The following is a 22,281-nucleotide window of genomic DNA, read 5'->3' on the forward strand; positions in this document are numbered from 1 at the left end:
ACCACTTTACTGCATTGTTCTGAACTTATATTATTTTGCTGTAGCATTATACTGTGGTTTACGTGTTTTCTTACTACTTAGCTGCCTTTACTTTTATTACTTACTGAGTTGGCATATTCACGTTACTCCCTGCACCCTGTGTGCAGACTAGGAGTCTCGGGTCACGCTAGCGAGTGCTGATTGTCTTCCAGTAGGCTTTTCTTTGGAGTTGATTAGGTAGCTGCTTGGCGTCCATAGCCCAATGCCTCTCCTTCCTATCTTTATTTCGCTTGTATTAGTTTTTTTTCAGACTATGTTGTCTTTTTCATATTTCTAGACGAGTGTAGATGCTCATGACTGGTGACACCCCAATGTCAGGCTGTGTTTTATTTCTGCACTGTTCTATTCTACCTTATACTATGGGATTTTAGCTTATTAATGTCTTTAAATGACTTATTATAATTTGTTTGGTTGGTTTTGGGGTTTGTATCGGTTGGCCTAGCTTCACGATAGGCGCCATCACGATCGGGTCCATTTTAGGATCGTGACAAATGTGAACATGAGGTTCAAAAGATAATTTATTTATAAAATATTATAAATCAACTGCTAGATGCATTCGCTGACCTAACAAGGGTAACTAAGTCACATATAACAGCTGCTAATGCTCTTATTCGAATTGATGTCCTGGCTGGACAATCAAAAAATGCAAATGAGTCTAAGCTACGTTTGAAACGTGATAGACCAATCGATGCCAAAGATAAAAATATCCAAAAGAGAAAAGGAGAAAATAATGTAGGGGATCATAATATGGAGGCAATCGTTCAAAAAGAGTCATGTGACATAACAAATGATAAGACCTCATAGGAGGTTCAGGTACCTGAAAAAAAAATAAGAATGAAGAGATCTCAATAAGTTATGTCTCTACGAGAAAAATGTGGAACCGTAATAATATTATTATCGATAATATTTTTGCTTATAATGATATTGTTGAAATATGCAACAAGATGAGGATCTTGAACCAAGATTTGTAGATGAATGTAGACAGAGAAATGATTGGCCAAAATGGAAAAATGCTATCCAGGTAGAATTAACTTCACTTGAAAAACGTGAAGTATTCGGACGTATAGTTCAAACACCTGAAGGAATAAAGCCAGCGGGATATTAATGGGTTTTTGTGCGAAAATGAAATAACAAAAATAAAGTCGTTAGATATAAAGCATGACTTGTGGCACAAGGATTTTCGCAAAGGTCTGGCATTGATTATATGGAGACATATTCTCCCGTGGTGGATGCGATCACCTTCAGGTATCTTATAAATCTGGTAGTCCATGAAAAACTTGATATGCATCTGATGGATGTTGTCACAGCCTATGTGTATGGCACATTAGATAACGAAATTTTTATGAAAATTCCTGAAGTATTTTTAATGCCTGCAGCTTATAAAGGTTTACGGGAAACTTGTTCAATAAAGTTTTAAAAATCCTTATATGAATTGAAACAATCAAGACGAATGTGGTATAATCGCTTGAGTGAGTACTTGCTGAAAGAAGAGTATAAGAGTGATCCAATTTGTTCTTGTGTCTTTAAAAAAAAGTCTGGATCATAATTTGTTATAATCGCTATGTATGTTGATGATATAAATATCATAGGAACTCCCGGGGAGCTTCCAAAAGTAGTAAACTGTTTGAAGAAATAGTTTGAAATGAAAAATCTTGGAAAGACAAAATTCTGTCTTGATCTACAAATTGAGCATATGAAAGATAGAATTTTTGTCCATCAATCAACTTATACCGAGAAGATCCTAAAGCATGTTTATATGGATAAAGCATATCCATTGAGTATCCCGATAGTTGTGAGATCACCTGATATAAATAAAGATCCCTTTATGGAGAGCTTTTTGGTGATAAAACTCCATATCTTAGTGCAATTGGGGCACTAATGTATCTTGCAAAAATACTTGACCAGATATAACTTTTGCAGTAAGTTTATTAGTAAGATTTAGTTCCTTTCCAACAATAAGACATTGAATGGTGTTAAGCATATTTCTAAATACCTCCAATGGACTATTGATATGGGATTATTTTATTTTTATGAATCCGATTCACAAATGGTTGGTAATGCAGCTACATGTTATTTGTCTTATTCACATAAAGCCCGATCTCAAACATGCTATTTATTTACTTGTGTAAAACTATTTCACGGCGTTCAACAAAACAAACTTTAGTTGCTACATCTTCCAATCATCCAGAGATAATAACTATTCATGAAACTAGTCGAGAGTGTGTATGGTTGAGATTAGGGCTGGACATATGTTGGGTAAAACCGATAACCTGAACTGTTACTTACTTATTAGGTTATCGATATTGGGTTAACGGTTCGGTAACATTTTAATTTTTTTTCACTATTAGGTTATCGGTTCAATCCTCGGTTTTGCAATTCTATTATTGGGTAAACCGATAACCCAATAAGGATTGATGAAATCACTACTATACCCTTAAGTGTATACATATGCGGTTATGCTAGGGTTTTACTCTTTCCTATTCTTTCTCAGCCTCATCCGCATTCTTCACTTTTCAGAGTTCATACTCTTCACTCTTCAGCCGCATTCTTCAGCTTCATTCTTCGTATAAGTTTTCAGTTGTTTTATCTTCATAATCAGTGGCCTACTTGCCTTCATCTTTATCCTCAATTGATTCAATCGTTTATTGATTTCTAATTCATCTTCATCTTCATTCTTCGTTTATTGATTTCTAATCCATCTTCGTGTCATTTATTGATTTATTGATTCAATCGTTTATTGATTTCTAATTCATTTTCATCTTCATTCTTCCTTTATTGATTCAATCGTTTATTGATTTATTGATTCAACCTATAATCCTCTATTTTGATTTTCCATTACAACTCGTAGAAAATGTATTTGCGGTTTTCGAATTTTTATGTGTTTCTCGCTAATATACTGATTTTTTCAAGGGTTTTTGCCTATTGTGCCCTAGGTTTGGTCAGTCTGTTGACTGTTGAGTTCCTTTATCTGTTTTATGCAATTATCTGTTTTGCTAAAATCAACAAAAAACTATTAATTTTTATCTGTTTCGAATTTTTATGTGTTTCATTGTAAAATCACAGAGAAAGTAGAATCAACTTTAAGAATGAAATCATAGAGAAAGTAGAATCAGCTTCTAATTCATCTTTTAAGATTTTGTTGTCTCGCTGCTTGATTTCTTTTAAATTCAAACTCACAATGACATAAATGTATGGCTGAAAATATCATAATTGATAAGGTGATTGATGAAAGTGGAGCTTCTAATTCAAATGCGACAGCACATCTCAATCAGTTTAGTCGACAGTAAAGAGATAAAGAAAAAAGAGATCTCCTGTATGGGATCATTTTGACCAAATTATTGATTCAGAAGGAAATCAAAAGGGTGTCTGTAAATATTGCAAAAGGGAAAATTTTACCGGTACAAAAGATAATGGTACGAAATTACTGCTAACACATATGTCCAATTATAAAAAAAATGCCTTTAGATGTTGCAAAAAAATCAATCAAAATTAGCCTTTCAACCTGTTGCGGGGGGGGGGGGGTAATATGGATGATATAGTTGTTGTTCCTTGAAAATTTGATCAAGAACAATGTAGGAAGGCTTTGTGTCGTATGATGATCGTTGATGAACTTCCTTTCGGCTTTGTTGAAAAGTAAGGTTTTATGAATTTTATGAAAGTTGCACAACCTTTTTTTCGAATTCCTTCACGTAGAACTGTGACTCGGGACTATTTTGATCTTTTCAATGAGGAAAAACATAAGTTGGTGAAGCTTTTTAAAGATCAGAGAGTTTGCCTTACCACTAATACTTGGACTTCCTTACAACGAATAAATTATATGTGTATTACCATTCATTGGATTGATAGTGAATGGAAAATGCATAAAAGAATTATCAACTTTTGTCCAATTTCTAGTCATAGGGGTAAAGATATGGCAAATAGTATTGTTAATTGTTTGAAAGAGTGGGGTTTACAAAAGATTTTCACTATCACAGTTGATAATGCTAGTTCAAATGATGTGACAGTGAAGGAGCTTTATAAAAAGTTAACTAAATGGGGGACCAATTCCATGTATGGTAAGTACCTTCACGTGAGGTGTATGGCTCATATTATAAATCTTGTTGTTCAAGATGGTATAAAAGAATTAATTGCGTCTATTGAACATATTAGGCAAGCAGTGAGATATATCAGGCAGTCTCCTGCTAGATGAAAAAAGTTTCAGGAATGTTGTGATGAAGGAAATATAGTTAGGAAATCTTTATGTTTGGATGTTCCTACTAGGTGGAATTCTACATACTTGATGTTGAACATGGCTATTGAATATGAGAGTGCAATTTTAGAATATGCTAATCATGATATTGGCTTGTCACATCATCTTGAGTTTCTTCGCATGCTTGAGCGCATCCCCTTTCTATTAGTAAGGTTGTCAAATTTCCTTTAGTTCCTTTATGACTATAATGTTGATATTGTGGATGGAAGTCCTGCAGGTACACTTTTGAGTAGTGATTGGGAGGATGTAAAGAAATTGGCAAAATTTCTTGAAATCTTTTATAAGCTTGCTTTAAAGGTATCTGGCTCACTTTATGTTACATCAAATCATTATTTTCTTTAAATTTGTGAAGTTGTTGTTTACTTGAAACAATTGATATTAAATGAAAATGTTCTTTTGGGTTCAATAGCAAAGAAGATGAAGGAGAAATTTGATAAGTATTGGGGTGATCCAGAAAAAATAAACAAGATGATTTTCATTTCATATGTTTTGGATCTTCGGTACAAGTTTGATTCTGTTAGTTTTGCACTTGCGAAGATGTTTGAAGAAAAAATGCCAATTATCGCGAAGATAGTGCATACATACATGACTTCATTATTTGATGAGTATGTAAAGTCTCATTCAAAAGATAAAGATTGTCGTCCTTCTTCATGTTTATCTAACTCTTCATTAGACAAAATCGAAACTTCTGCTTCATCGTTATTAGCGAATACTATTAGTGTCCAAAGCGGATGAGCTTTTGGTTCTTTCTTTGAAGAATTAAAAAGACATAAATCTGGGATCAGAGGTTCAGATTCTAAATCGGAATTGGAAAAATATCTTACAAAAGAAGTTGAAAATGAAATAGCAGACTCTAATATATTGCTTTGGTGGAAAGTAAACTCACTTAGATTCCCCATTCTTGTTGAGATGACTCAGGATGTGTTATCTATTCCTATTTCAAGTGTTGCACCCGAATGTGCATTTAGTACTGGAGAGCATATTCTTGATTCATTTAGGAGTTCATTGACTCCAAAAATTGGTGGAAGTTCTAGTGTGCCTTCAAGATTGGCTTCGGAGTGCGCCATTACCTGTAAGTGTTGATGAAGATTTAGATGTTCTCGAGCAACTAGAACAAGGTGGCAATATTTTAATTTGTTTGATTGTATATTATTTTTATAAATAGTTTATTTAATATTTTTGTTGTTTGACTTGTTAATATATATTCTCGTAGATTTTGCCAAACTTGGAAACGAACCGTGCGATGATGATATGTAGAATCTTAGATAGTTGTGAGTTAAAACTTTGGTAAGTTAATTATTCAACTTATATAACACATAGTATGTTTACAAATATTACTTGACTTAATATTTTTTCTTTTTATGTTTAATAGGTGTAACCATGCCTCGACTTTGTGGTGTCAAAGCTATCTCACATGTTTGGAGTCCCTATGAAAGGATTGAAGAATGTGATGATGGATGGTGGAAAGTAAGATGTAATCATTGTCATCTTGTTTTATATTACAATGCACGACACACTGGTACTAAGTCCTTAATGAGGCATGTTGAGCGTTGTTTGGAGCGCAATTTGGTGAAGCCTATAAGGATTGAGTAGTTGTTGTCTTGTTAACTTGAACTATTAGTACTATGTTTGGACCTTGGACTTGTTAATATTAAGGTTGCTACTGCTTTGTATTGTTATTAATGTGTTTGAACTATTAGTTGTGTTTGATTCTATTGATGCCATCCCTACTCTTTCAAACAATTGGACAACTGTTTGTAGTGTTGAACTATTAGTTGAAGTGTTGAACTATTAGTTACAGATCTATGGCTTTTGTCTTAGCAGATTCTATTAGTTGCAGATTTATGGCTTTTGTATTGTTATTAATGTGTTTGAACTATTAGTTGTGTTTGATTCTATTGATGCCATCCCTACTCTTTCAAACAATTGGACAATTGTTTGTAGCGTTGAACTATTAGTTGAAGTGTTGAACTATTAGTTACAGATCTATGGCTTTTGTCTTAGCAGATTCTATTAGTTGCAGATTTATGGCTTTTGTATTGTTATTAATGTGTTTGAATTATTAGTTGTGTTTGATTCTATTGATGTCATCCCTACTCTTTCAAACAATTGGACAACTGTTTGTAGTGTTGAACTATTAGTTGAAGTGTTGAACTATTAGTTGAAGTGTTGAACTATTAGTTATAGATCTATGGCTTTTGTCTTAGCAGATTCTATTAGTTGCAGATTTTATTGTTTACATTGCAAATTTATGGCTTAGCAAATTCTATTTTAGTGTTGAAATGTTAATTGCAAAATAGTTTTATAAAACTATTTTAGCTCGGTACAAGAAACAATGCAAAACAGTTTTATACCGATATAAAGCTGTTTATAATATTGTTTTAGTTGTGGCCAGAAACTGTTTTAGTTGTTTCATCTTATCGGATAAACCGATAATGATCGATAACCGATAACTAAAATCTTATCGGTTTGGTTATCGGTTTATCATATTTGTAAACCGATAACCGATAGGCTAAACCGATAATATTTATAACCGAACCGAACCGACCGATGCCCACCTCTAATTGAGATCAGTGACTCAATACATTCAACAACTGTGTGGTCTTTCTTTAAAAATGAAGATTCCAACGATATTGTATGAAGATGTTGCTGCTTGCATAACTCAATTTAAAGGAGGATATATCAAAGAAGACGGAACAAAACACATTTCACCAAAGTTCTTTTTCACACACGATCTTCAGCAAAATGATGAGATGGATGTTCAACAAATCCGTTCAAGTGACAATCTAGCAGATTTATTCACTAAGGCATTGCCAACATCAACATTTGAGAAGTTGAGACATAAGATTGGAATGCATCGTCTTTGAGATATCAAATAAAGTTTTCATTAGGGGGAGTATAATACGCGATGTACTCTTTTTTCCTTAACCGAGATTTTTTTTCCCAATTGGATTTTTCTGGTAAAATTTTTAATGAGCCAGCACTCAATGCCTATTACAAGATATGTGTACTCTTTTTTCTTCACTAAGTTTTTTCCTATAGGGTTTTTTCTAGTAAAGTTTTAACGAGGCACATTATCTATGGACATTCAAAGGAGAGTGTTATGAATACATTGAATTTATGAACGTCCAACAACTCATCCATGAACCATTTTGGATTATACATGAATATGTTTATTACACTCATTTAATATCTTGTAACTCTAAAGTAAATTGTACACTATATTTATAGTGTTTCTGATTCTACAAAAGACATCAATAAAATAGACCTGAATACAATTTGATAGAAGAAAAGTTTTATCAATATTTCTTAGCTTATATAGCTATAATTTTATAATATTTCATCAATTATAGTCATTAGTCTACATGACATTGGTTGGTGAAGAAATCTATCGGTTTACGTAAGATAATTCTCAAGGTTAGATTTGATGTCATTAGCCTTGTTAGATTTTTATAACATTATTTATTTTGCTTCTCCTTAAATATGAAGATTTAGTTTTTTCCTCAAATATGATTGGGATAGCCTTTATAGTCTAAGAGCACGTTTGGATTACCTGATTTGAAATAGCTTATAAGCATTAGGTGTTGAAAGACATTTTTAAGTGCTGAAACTGATTTAATAAATAAGCAGTTAAGTGTTTGGATACAAGTGCTGAAATTGATAATAAGGTACTGTAGTATTTGATAATAAAGTGCTGATAAGTTTTTTTCTGTTAAAATGACTTAAATAACCTTATAGCTGTTTATACTTATCGGGGCGTAATTTCTTTAAAATTTTAGTTTCCAATTTTGATTTAAATACAAAATATTCTATTTGTCATTTTATTTTAATACAACTGTGCTTAGATAAGATAATGTTTATGATAAATATAATTTATTTTATGATAAGCATATAATTATAAGTTATAATAATTAATAAATTGACAAAAGTTTTTCAGTAAAAAATAAATCTAAATAGGAAAAAATATTTGAAGAGAAACAAATATCATCTTCATCACCACAATACTTAGAAAGCAATACACCAAAAATTTTGATATGTCTTTATTTTATTATATACAGTTCAAAGATTAAAACACAATCACATAGATACAAATATGCAAATGAATAAAGAATTTGCTTATCTTAAATACTCAATGAGAATTCAAGACTTGAAGAGGCGAAGGGTTTAGGTTGAAACAATACTTTTGGCAGTGAGTATCGATGTAAGAGTTTTTTAAAAAAAAAGGAATATTTTAAGGATAAAATAGTAAAAATCTTGGTCAAATTTAAAGTGCTTATAAGCTAAAAATTCATAAGTTTTGGGTGACCAACTTATGGCTTTTGGCTTATTTTTGACTTATAAGCACATGACTTATAAGCTCTTTTAACTTTACCAAACCCGTAGATAAACTGAAAAATATTTAGAGCCAGTTTGGCTCAGCTGATCTAGAGTAGCTGATAAACATTAGGTGCTGAAAAACACTTTTAAGTGCTGAAATTGATTTAAAAACAAGCAGTTGCGTGTTTGGATAAAAGTGCTGAAATTAATAATAAGCAGCTGAAGAACTGGGTATACGAAGAGTTTTATTTTAAAAATAAGTATTTTAGGGATAGAATAGTAAATATTTTGGTCAAACCTAAAGTGCTTATAAGCTGAAATTTGATAAGTTGGGGGAGACCAACTTATGACTTTTGGCTTATAAATACTTTTAATTTTTCCAAACACGTAGATAAACCAAAAAGTGCTTATAAGTCAGTTTGACCAGCTTATAAGCTTAGTCAAACACCCTCTTATAAATTAATTTGACCAGCTTATAAACTTAACCAAACACCCTCTAAATCATGTTGCAGTGCATAAGCCTTCAAATTTTTAATAACGTGACCAAATGCATGAACACAATTGTGAAGTAAATGCAGAACGGCGAATACTAATACAAAACACAAACATAGAATGTGTAAGTATCTATCGGCCGACACGATTATTATTGACGGTCAGAATTTCGAAGCATTTTGGACTACATAATTTGAATTAAGAGGATCTTAAATTCGTCTTAGGTCATATATTAAAAAGTTAAACTTGGTCAAATTTTTTAAATTTAAAACTTCTAGCTGAGAATTATTCTTCCAAATCAATTCCGAATAACCTGAAAATCAAAATCGACGATTCACATAAGTCATAATACATCATACAGAGCTACTCATGCCCGAAAACTACTGAGCGAAGTACAATTGGTCAGAACGACTGGTCGGGTCGTTACAGATCTTAACCATTAAGTCTGTATTTTTTAAAAAAATTTACAATCACTTAGTAGGTCTGAATAGTTCTCAACGATTAACATCTATAGCAGAGTAATATCGTTAAGATGTTATACAATCAAGAATTTATGTAAAAATAATATTTCACTATTACTCTTATACTTTCATCACTACTATAGCGTCCATCCACCATTATAGACTACTACCATCCACTGCCCACTATCCTCATCGACAACCACTAACGCTGCCAAGCATGACTATTAGATGTCACTACCACTAGCTATCATCTACAACCATCAATATATATCATCAATCATTGTTATCAGTCATCACTGCCATCTACCATCACCATTAATTACTATTGTCGTCAATGGCAGATCCAGAATGTTGAGTTCGTGAGTGCTTAATATTTTTAACGTTAAATACTACCATCACATTGCATAAGTACACAAGTATTTGAATATGATGATAAGAATTTAATGAGAAAAACTCATAATTTTAATATTATGGATGATGCGACATTGTGATACTAAAGAGAAACAAGATTGATGGGTTTTACCATTCCAGAGGACCACTTCATTTTCAAACAAACTTTGGAGCCCCTTTTTAAGTAAATTTTCTTTTTCTTTATTTGTTATATTTATTAAATAAAGTTTTAAAATTAGAAAAATGTTAAAACAAACAAAAGTCAATGAAAAAAAAGAAAAAAAAAAGTATAGTAAGGATCATAATAGTTGCTAGCGAAACTTTAAAAATATAATGAACTAACATCTCTCTAGGATTTTCTGTGAATAGTACCGTCGTCACTATTCACGGCCCATAACTCCGGCGTTCGGCAAGGTAAGTTCGCAAGATTGGTCTCAAAAGAACCCCCTTCTCTTTGCGAACAATCCCCAGTTGGTTTCATCCTCAAATCCATAGCCATCTGTAACAAATCTTGATTTTAGATCGAGAGTCACTGTAGCGCCAAGTTTTTCCAGAATTTCAGCGCTGCTTCTTCTATTTTCTTGTACAGAAATGGTGAGTTAGCTTCAGTCATGGATGTGCAGGCCTCTCCCCAGCTTCATGCTATGGGAGAGATGGATCCCAGCTCTAAAACAAATTCTTATGCTTCACTATTGTCGGCAAAATTGCAAGCAGTAACTAAAACGATCCTTAAACCTGTCCAAAATGTTCATGGACAACTTATGATACAATTTTCTGTTAAGGAATTGGAGGAATATGCAGTTGAAGAAGGTCTCCACCAAGCTGTGGTGATGAAGCTGTCATATGGTGCACCAGAATTACTGGAACTTCGTAAAATAATTCCAGCACAAATTGGGATTAAGGGTCGATGCTTGATTGGCTTGCTCGCAGTTAGGCAACTGTTGATTCGATGTGATGCTTATGAGGATTTTGTAGCGATTGTCTCAAAACAGGTTGGTTATCTACAATACAAAGGTCAACAACATCAATATCGTACATTCCCATGGACTCAAGATTACGATCCTAAGGCGGAGACATCAAAAACAGTGGCATGGGTGTCGTTTCCAGATTTGCCGACGAACCTTTTTGCAAAGAAGCCTTTACTATCAATTGCATCAGCCGTGGAAAAACCTATTGCTATAGATAAAGCCACACAAACTAGGACAAGACCTAGCACAGCGAGGGTCAAGGTAATTATTGATCTCCTTGATAAGCATCCCAAGAATATTAAGTTACAATTCATTGATGAGAAATCTGGTAAGGTTATTGAGCATTTACAGGAGTTTGTGTTTGACAATCTTCCATCATATTGTAATGTGTGCAAACGACAAGGACATGTTGGTGAAGATTGTCGTTCATTGATGACAAGGAATAGGTCGAATTATGATATGCAACAGGAAGAAAATTTGATTGAGACGACTATTGCTACTGAACGTATAATGCCTGCTGAAGTTTTGGCCTTGGCTGAGGAGATGAGCAAGGTTGAAAAATTGAAAGGGGATGCCAGGGATTTCTTAAATGCATTACAGCTAGCTAAATCGTCAGGGAGCTTGGTTGATGTGGGAAAAGACAAAACACATCAAAAGGCTCATGAATATGCAGAAGAAGCAATTAATGTAGCAGGGCATATAGCAGCAGCACATCGAGATAATGTTGATTCTGATGATGCAGGGCTTAATCCTGTTTCTAGTGCAATTATCCCAGTTGCTGAAGCCCTTGCTAGAGTTGCTCAGGACTTGAAGGCTGCAAAAAATACTGTGGTTGATCAATATTTAGCTGGAAGTTCTAAGGGGTTCAGCTTTTAAACATGGGCTGATGGATGACAGTGCTTTAGCTGCAGCTGTTCGAGCAATTTTTGCCAAGAATAATGCAGCAGCAGCAGTAGTAGGACAAGTTGACAAAGCTGTAAAACAACCAGTTTCTGTAGGTTCACAATTGGAGGCTAAGGTTGCATTGAATGCTACTAGTAATCGATGTACTACTGGGGTTATTAAAGCTAATGCTGCACAAGTTGATCTAACTGAAAAACCAACTGAGCTAATAGCTACCGCAGTGCAAAATGAGGAGCAGGAACTTGAAGATGTTGTTTTGGGAAGTGCAGCTGCAACAGGTTTTAAGGAAGGTGTCGGGCTCATTAATTATGGACAGGAGACGACTAATAACCAGCAGATAACAGGTGCAATGAAGAAGGGAACTGAGACAGTTGAAGCTTCTATGCAGGTACTCACGACTACAGTGAAATCTGCTGCTGCTCATACACAAGTAACTGATGCTTTTACGTCAGGTGCTAAAGGGTTGCAACAATCTAAGGGTGGTGACTTCACAGTAGTAAATCGATCAAACATGTCACCTAACAAAAAGAATTCTCGAGGTCTCACAAATCAGGTTATAGACGCAAACAACCTCAGGTGTTCTAACTCTTTTGATGTTTTGCTAAATGAACCTACATTGGGAGATGTTGAGATGAACATACAATAGGTTGATCATGATTTAGTTTCAACAATTAGGTTGTCCAATTCACTAGGCAGTGGAAAGCAACAACAGTCCATGAAGAACGCAGATGCCCGATCAAACGTCGAGGATCTTGCTCTTGTTCTTGTTGACGAGCAAAAGGCAGGGGCAGTACCTAATGCAGCCTCACCAACTTTAAAGATATCCAATCTAGATCTGGCCAAGATGGTAAAGGATGCTCAGGCAGCAATGTTCATAAACACAACTCCAAAGATCCATGCTCCATTGGTTACATTGAATACCACCGTTCATGACATTCCATCCCAGTCAATGGAATCGTTTGGTGAGAGAGATGGCGATTCTGGGCAGCAACTTTTATCTACTGGAAATAACCAACAGGTAGAGAAAAGTATGGCTGCAATATCTCAAGCAAACTATGCAAATAAAATGCTTGATTCCAAGGAACAACAAGATGTGACGAGTGATTTTTTCCTTACTCGCAAAACATGGGCTGATCAACGTGAACACGAGGAAGACACTAATTTTGACAACCTGAGTGTTTCTGAGGAGGAAGCAGATCATTATTCATATACTTCAAATGAAGGGGCAGTGGAGGTGCACAAGGATCAAGTTTCAAGTTATTATCAAAGAGTGCAAATCAAGAAAGGTTTGAGTCCTAATGCTACTGTTTTTGTACCTGCCGGGTAGCAACAAAAGCTTAGTAATGCAGCAGTTTTGAAGGAGATCGAAATTTCGTCGATGCACAAAGCAGTAGTTACTGGAAATAACAATACAACGACTGTAAAATACAAGTTTACACCTACTAATATCCTCCATGCTATTGTTTCTGGGCAGCAACAAATAAATTTTGTGCATGGACAGCAAGTGCAGCTTGCAAGCAGTCCACTCCGACAGTAGCAGCAAAATCAAAGTATCGCAGGGGCTGCAGTAATGTCTCCAAATTCTGCACAACAACATGATGCTTTGCAGCATGCAACACTTATTTCTTTGGAGGATAGAGAGTTACTTAACGCTTTGGTAAGACCTAAACTCCTAAACTACATAAGTCCAATGCAAGCTGCAAGCACTGGAAATGTGACTAAGTACAGGAATAACATGCAAGCCATACAACAACTTCAAAACACTACAGCCTTAGCAAATACACAAGAAGGAAATGAATTGATAACACTTGACCTCCATGACAATCGACCGCATCCAGTGAATGTGGGAATAGATATGTATGAGGAAGGAGAAGAAGATGCAATTTTGTAACAATGCCGGGCAGAGGCATCAAGAAAATGTGACCTATCACCTATGCATAGTGGAAAAATAAAGAAGGCACATACAAGGAAAAATAGTTGGGACGACAAAGTCAGTGATTTTTTAAATGTTAGGCGACCTCCAATGAGAGTTATCAAACAAAAGAAGGTTGCCCCAACTACCTCAATGAGGTCCAACCGTTCAAAAAAGAAATGATGATTTTTGAACACGGTTGAGGAAAACAACAAAGAATTACAAATTGAAGATTTTACATGTTTGGAAAAGAAGGGACAGGAACCAAATTGGTACTTCATTCTATTATACCACTTTATTAGTATTCTCATTTGTAATATCATCACAGAGTATGTTATAAACTCTGTGATGATCATTGAATATTTGGTACTCTCCGGTTCTTATTTTTTACATGCGTGCTAGTAGGTGAGGCTTTTTCTTGGCCCTAATAGGATTAGTAAGGTAAGGTTTAGCCCGGTTTGTGTTGCCTTGGTCCTATGTCTTTGGGAAAATACCAACACGGCTATGAGATTATATGCCCTCGTGAGACTTTGCCGGCAGCTACACCATGAATCCTCTACATGAGGCTGCCGTCATAAGGCAATGTGAGGCGCAGAGGAGTGATTATATAGCCAAGGCATATGGGTAACAAAATCGATGCTATTGTCCACCTTATTTGTACTTTTCCTAATTGTTGTATTTTTTTTTCTTTTTTATTAATAAAAAACTAGCCCTAGGTGCTTGCCTAACGCATTGCCAAAAAAAAAAGAAAAATAGTTGCTAGCGAAAGAACAAAAAAGTAGACCTAATTCGGACGGGGCAAAAGAAAGAAGCTGGATGATAAGAGGAAAAATGTTTATTAAAAAGGACTTGTTAGAAGGGAAAATCGAACTCTCACTGCCCACTTTTATAGCCTCTAGCATCTTCTCATGAGCTAAGCAACCATCAAACCTTCTGTCACCTGGGTGGTCGCGGATTTTTTATACTCACTCCGTTTCAATTTATTTGAACCTATTTCTTTTTTGGTTCGTGCTAAAAAGAATGACCAATTTCCTTATTTGGAAATAATTTACCTTTATGCAATGATTTATAGCCACACAAAATATATGTGCCTCATTTTACACCACAAGTTCAAAAATTTTCTCTTTTTTCTTAAACTACGTGCCTAGTCAAATGAGTTCACATAAATTGAAACGAATGGAGTATTTATTTTGTAAAAATAAACTATATGTAATAAGTAAGGTTCATGAGTACGACGAAAGGCATTTTCGTAAATGCAGTGTGCTTTAAGGGTGAATTGGTATTACGAAAGACGTGGGTAAACCGTACACTATATACTGTGTGTTTTAAGTTACCAAAAACCTGACGTTTTCTTCTTTTTCTATATTCCAGCAAGTTCCATATTCATATCTTTCTCCCACTCCTCTAAATTTGTTTTCCTCTATCCGATAATTGTTCATCGCTTTTGGGTATTATTTACCAAAAGTATCCATTTTTGGTTTCAAATTTTCTAGCCTTTGCTTCAGTCGTCTTCCTGAGCGAGGATCTATCGAAAACAGTCTCTCTATTCCCTCGGGATAAAGGTAAGGTCCGCATATATGCTACCCTCCCCACATCCCACTCATGAGATTTTATTGAACGAGGATATATAAGAAATAGCCTCTCTATCCCCTCGAGATAGAGGTAAGCTCCGCATACATACTACCCTCCCCACATCCACTTGTGAGATTTTACCATATCGTTATTGTTGTTTGTTGTTGATATACTAAGAAACAAACTACTAAGAAAAAGGCCTTCGAGGAAAAGGAAGTTTTTTTTTTTAAAATTACCATTTTTCTCTTTTCATTAACTTTATTTATAATATTCTATTATCTTATTCAAGTTCACATATACTAATTTCTTAAATTGTTCATCTCATATTTAACCTAAACCATTTTTCAATTCTCTTTTATAGAATCTATAATATAGGGTGTGTTTGGGATAAAAATGTTTTCCAATTTTCTCATGTTTGATTGGCTTAAATATTTTGGAAAATATTTTCCAAAACTCCTTCTCAACCTTCTCCCACTCTACTCCCCGCCCTCACCACTGAACTCTCACCAACCTACCCCACACCCCACACCTACCAACCCAACCCCACCCTACACCTACCCACCCCACCACCTCTCTCCAAAAAGTTTTTTTTCCGCCACCACCCACCATGCTACCCCTGCTGCCCCCGTCCCCCCCTCCCACAATTTTTTTTGCAATTTCAAATTTCTATTTTTTCGTTTTTCTACACCACCCCCACCCTCCCCCCTACAAAAAGGTTTTTTTTTTATAATTTCAGATTTCTGTTTTTTCATTTTTCAGCATTCAGCACACCCCCTCCCCCTCCCCCTGTGGAAAAAAATATATTTTTTTTATATATTTTCAGTTTTAGTTTTTCATCTTTCGGTTTACAGGTTCAAAATTTTACAAGTTCCAAAGTTATGAGTTCGGAGGTTTACGTGTTTGAAAGTTTACGATTTTAGAAATTATAAAGTTTACGGGTTCGAAATTTTGCGGTTTCGAAAGTTTAGCAATTCGAAAGTTTATGAAATTTGTGGGTTCGAAAGGTTGTTGGTTCGAAAGTTTATGGCTTAATGTTTATTGTATCTAAATTATTTATAAATACTCTTAAGAAGTTATTTTCCTTAATTTGCGTACCAAACACCGAAAAATGAATAAAATTACTACTTGTTTTTCAAGAAAATATTTTCTTGGAAAACATTTTTCGTTATCCAAACACACCCATAATGTTTGATCTTAAAAAACTGGTAATATTTTTTTCATAAGAGTAAGCTTTAATATATTCCATTTTATTCTTTCAACGACCTCGCCAAGCACGGACAAGCAAACTAGTAATTAATATAATATAATAAGGAATGACATAAATAAGATGTTTTGTATTTAGAGCTTGTTTGGATATAAGAAATTTTTCACTTTTTTTCGAAATCAGTGTTTGGTCATAAATTTTTCCAATTTTCACTTGAAGATACATTTTCGAATTTTTAAAAAATTTGGAAAACTCTAAAAAGCTGTTTTTTAAAAGTTCCACTCAGATCACTCACAAAATTTCAAAAACAATCCAAAAGTATATTCATGTTCAAATACAACTCTAATTTTCAAATAACATTTTCGCCTTTTTTTGAAATTTTACAATTCTTATATCCAAACGCCCACTTAATTTTTTGTAGACTTTCTGGACATCAAATCTATCTATAATTAAAAGCAGAAGACAAAAGCACCTCGTGAAGCCAAACGACAGAACAATAGAATGACACATGACATAATTAGTTATTAAATTAGTTATTGGTTATTCTTTTTAATTTAAATATATCTAAAAAATGAAAATAATTAAAAAAACTACCATATATATATATATAATTGGTTATATATATATATATATTAATTGGTTACTTTAATTTAATTAATAAATATATATTTCTTATCTATATCTATATTAATAATTAACTATAATAAAAAAAATAAAAATAAAAATATATAAAAAAATAACTACCCATTCAAATTGGGTGGGAGTAGTTTCAAGTTGGAAATTTTGAATTATTTTAAAATCAAAAAGAAAAAAAATAAAGCTATAAAAAACAAAAAAAAAACAGAAGAAAAACTACTCATTCAAATCGGGGAGTAGTTTCAAGTTGGTGTTTTAAAATATTAATTATAAGATATCTATTTTTATTTCTATAATTAAAAGCAGAAGACAAAAGCACCTCATGAAGCCAAATGGCAGAACAATAGAATGACACATGACATAATTAGTTATTAAATTAGTTATTGGTTATTCTTTTTAATTTAAATATATCTAAAAAATAAAAATAATTAAAAAAACTACCATATATATATATATATATATTAATTGGTTACTTTAATTTAATTAATAAATATATATTTCTTATCTATATCTATATTAATAATTAGCTATAATAAAAAAAATAAAAATAAAAAATATAAAAAAATAACTACCCATTCAAATTGGGTGGGAGTAGTTTCAAGTTGGAAATTTTGAATTATTTTAAAATCAAAAAGAAAAAAAATAAAGCTATAAAAAATGGAAAAAACAGAAGAAAAACTACCCATTCAAATCGGGGAGTAGTTTCAAGTTGGTGTTTTAAAATCTATCTATAATTAAAAGCAGAAGACAAAAGTACCTCATGAAGCCAAATGGCAGAACAATAGAATGACACATGACATAATTAGTTATTAAATTAGTTATTGGTTATTCTTTTTAATTTAAATATATCTAAAAAATAAAAATAATTAAAAAAACTACCATATATATATATAATTGGTTATATATATATATATATATATATATATATATATATATATATATATATATATATATATATATATATATATTAATTGGTTACTTTAATTTAATTAATAAATATATATTTCTTATCTATATCTATATTAATAATTAACTATAATAAAAAAATAAAAATAAAAATATATAAAAAAATAACTACCCATTCAAATTGGGTGGGAGTAGTTTCAAGTTGGAAATTTTGAATTATTTTAAAATCAAAAAGAAAAAAAATAAAGCTATAAAAAACGAAAAAAAAACAGAAGAAAAACTACCCATTCAAATCGGGGAGTAGTTTCAAGTTGGTGTTTTAAAATATTAATTATAAGATATCTATTTTTATTTCTATAATTAAAAGCATAAGACAAAAGCACCTCATGAAGCCAAATGGCAAAACAATAGAATGACACATGACATAATTAGTTATTAAATTAGTTATTGGTTATTCTTTTTAATTTAAATATATCTAAAAAATAAAAATAATTAAAAAAACTACCATATATATATATATATAATTGGTTATATATATATATATATATATATATATATATATATATATATATATATATATATATTAATTGGTTACTTTAATTTAATTAATAAATATATATTTCTTATCTATATCTATATTAATAATTAACTATAATAAAAAAATAAAAATAAAAAATATATAAAAAAATAACTACCCATTCAAATTGGGTGGGAGTAGTTTCAAGTTGGAAATTTTGAATTATTTTAAAATCAAAAAGAAAAAAAATAAAGCTATAAAAAACGGAAAAAAACAGAAGAAAAACTACCCATTCAAATCGGGGAGTAGTTTCAAGTTGGTGTTTTAAAATAATTTTAAAATAAAAATAGATATCTTATAATTAACTATAATAAAAAAAAGAAAATATAAATATATAAGAAAATAACTACCCATTCAAATTGGTAGTTATTTTTAATTAATAATTAGTTATTGGTTATTATTTTTGAATTTAAATATATATAAAAAACGAAAATAAAAAAAATACAAAACTACCAAATATATATAAAAATAACTACCCATTCAAATTGGTAGTTATTTTTAATTAATAATTAGTTATTGGTTACTTTATTTAAATTAATAAATATAGATATCTTATAATTAACTATAATATAAAAACGAAAATATAAATATATAAAAAAATAACTACCCATTCAAATTGGGTGGGAGTATTTTCAAGTTGGAGCTTTTAAATTATTTTTTTTAAAAAAGCAAAAAAAAAAAAGCTATAAAAAACGAAAAAAGAGAAGAAAAACTACCCATCCAAATCGGGAGTAGTTTCAAATGTGAGATTTAAAATAAAAAACGAAATTAAAAAAATAATAAATTATCAATTCAAATTGGGGAGTAGTTTTAAGTTGGAGTTTTAAAATTATTTAAAAACAAAAAAACAAAAATAAAGTAATAAAAAAAACTTCAGAGAAAAATATTAAATAACGTAATATGCTAATGAAACTTTCTATTAACAAAGTAATAGTATTAAATATTGAAAGATATAATAAAGAAAAATACATAACAAAAACGTTATTCGATGCGCTGCCTGTATAAGTCCCGTTAGTTTAACATAGATTTTATTCACTAAAATTTAGATAATATTATTAAGAACAACAGAATAAAATTTAAAATAAAAAAATTCAATAGTAATAAATTATATATCTTCTCATATATTACAAAAAGAAAGCGAATACTAAATATTGTTTAATATAATAAAGAAAAATAGAACAAAAAAGTTATTCACTGACTATATAAGTACGTTTGATTTAATAGAGATTTCATTATTGGGTATATCGTATTGACAAACAAGATGACAATTGAATTTTATTAAAGCAATACGATCTAATAGGATCAAACAAGCCTGATCATAATTTAATTTAATTAATATTGACCGCGTATCGCACGGGTACAACTACTAGTAAGAGGGAAAAGCCGAAACAAAACACGCGAAGGCAAATTTTTCCCCTCTCATCACTCACTACTCAGCAAAGACGGAAACACAAACAGCTGTGGGCCTGCCATCTGTAGCCTTGGCCCAAAAACATAACCCCCAGGCAAAAATGAACGAACCTGCGAAAATCCACGTGGTGAATACCCATTTGATATTAAAGTAGTATGCGGATAGCTATCCGAAGCAAACATCTCTTCTGAAATCTTCACCGTTAACACAAAATCAACGAACTTGATTCACTCTCAATCACCACCACGCCAAAAAAATTTCAAACTCTTCAAAATTTCCCAATATTCCCGCCCAACTTCCCTCCTATATAACTTCCCATCAGACAGACATCTCTTAAATTCACCACTATTATTGAACAATCAAAGCATTTCCGGATCTACAAAGTCTTTCATATTGTTATCATACATTCGAAATGGCTCGTACCAAGCAAACTGCCCGCAAATCCACTGGTGGAAAGGCACCAAGGAAGCAGCTAGCTACCAAGGCCGCTAGAAAGTCAGCTCCGGCTACCGGAGGAGTGAAAAAACCTCACCGTTTCCGTCCAGGAACTGTCGCTCTCAGGGAAATCAGGAAGTACCAGAAGTCCACTGAGTTGTTGATAAGGAAGCTGCCGTTTCAGAGGCTGGTGAGGGAAATAGCACAGGATTTCAAGACAGATCTGAGGTTCCAAAGCAGTGCTGTGGCCGCTCTACAAGAGGCTGCTGAGGCTTACCTTGTTGGACTCTTTGAAGACACCAATCTCTGTGCTATTCACGCGAAGAGGGTCACCATAATGCCAAAGGACATTCAGCTGGCCAGGAGGATTCGTGGTGAAAGGGCTTAGGAATATGCCTCGCTGTGCTTGTTGTTATGGTTAATTTTGTGTTCTTCTGATTTAGGGCTTTTTTCCCTGTCTTTCGTTGGATGTTAGGGTTAGTGATGTAAATCAAATGACTTGTTTCAGTCAAACTATATGTAAAACCTCTGGTTTAGTAGTATTTTAAGATTTTATTAGTGAAATCTATTGTTCATTTGTTTCAATCAAAGGTGCTTTTCATATATGGTTTTGAAATTTGCAAACATTAGAAGATTGAAACATTGCCTGTTTTTTACTTTCTGGTAATTGACTATTTGTCATTCTGTACTGTGGACTGCAGTGCTTTCATATAAATGTGTTTTTTTTGCACAAAGTTCGTTTGTTGAAGGATTGACTTTCTACTTGTGCTTTGTATGCTATACTGTTTAGGGGAGGAATAAAGGCTTTTAGATTTGATCACGCCCAACTATGCCTTATAAAAAGGGCAATGTGGACGTTGCAAATATAACCCGAGTATTACACCCAGGGTCGAATCTACAGAGAGTTAACCTATCAATCACTATCTTTAGACTCACTAAACTCTTCAGAACCAGCTTCCCAAATGTTTGAATCACAAGTTGATGGTTTCTATAGTAACTAAAATTGCAAGTAAATTAAACAGCTGTAAACTAAAATGCTAAGGTTGTAAACAATGATGAGAAAAAGCTAAGGTAAAGATTTCCCCTATTGATGGAATCCCTTCTGTTTATGCGTCATACAAATTTACCAACACACCTCTATCAATCATGAACACTTTTCTTATCGTAAATCTCTCCCGAGTAATCACATTAATATACTATTGCACTCTCCCGAGATACACTAGCTAGCTTTAATTAACACAGTTCACTTAAGATTGCACCCAAGGTTTTGTTATTCCTAATCCCGCCTTTAAACCCGCAGTTATAGATTCCTCTTATACTTTAGGAGTGGTGTTATTCAACAATAACCTAAATATGCACTCTCTCCCGAGTTATGCACACTAAATAGGCACAGCTAATTGAGGATCCTGTCAATTAACTACAACAAGAACAGAGTTGAATAAATAAAGATTGAAACTAGCAATTTGTATTCACATAAACAAGAAGTTCATCCCCCAATAGGTTCCATCAAAACCTTAGACGAAAGATTTAGCTACTCATAACTATGGGTAAATAAACTAAAACAATGTTCATCATAAAACTTGCAAGAAACATAAAGAGAAAAAGAAACCAAGATGTTTTGGGTGATCTCTCACACTTGTTCTTCTTCCAAAACTACTCTCCAAAACAAAACATGCCTCTCTTGGGCGGAGTCTAGTGTTTAAAATAGGGTTTGAGGCTGAAAATCCCGTGTTTTGCACTTTAGTCCCTGAACTTTCCGCCTCTTGCCGCGGTTCTGCCGCGTACCGCGGCCAAACATGGCCTCTGATC

The 22,281-nt window shown here is 32.8% G+C and overlaps 1 protein-coding gene across 1 annotated transcript; it reads left to right on the plus strand.

The window, feature by feature from the left end:
* The first annotated feature begins 20,363 nt into the window (after positions 1–20,363).
* On the plus strand, positions 20,364–21,057 carry LOC107816533 (histone H3.2). Its single transcript, XM_016642260.2, has one exon. It carries the CDS (start codon positions 20,450–20,452, stop codon positions 20,858–20,860), a length of 411 nt encoding a protein of 136 aa, XP_016497746.1. The 5' UTR covers positions 20,364–20,449; the 3' UTR covers positions 20,861–21,057.
* Positions 21,058–22,281: the final 1,224 nt, after the last annotated feature.

This window comes from Nicotiana tabacum, chromosome 22 (assembly GCF_000715075.1).
Source record: "Nicotiana tabacum cultivar K326 chromosome 22, ASM71507v2, whole genome shotgun sequence".
Classification (NCBI taxonomy): domain Eukaryota; kingdom Viridiplantae; phylum Streptophyta; class Magnoliopsida; order Solanales; family Solanaceae; genus Nicotiana; species Nicotiana tabacum.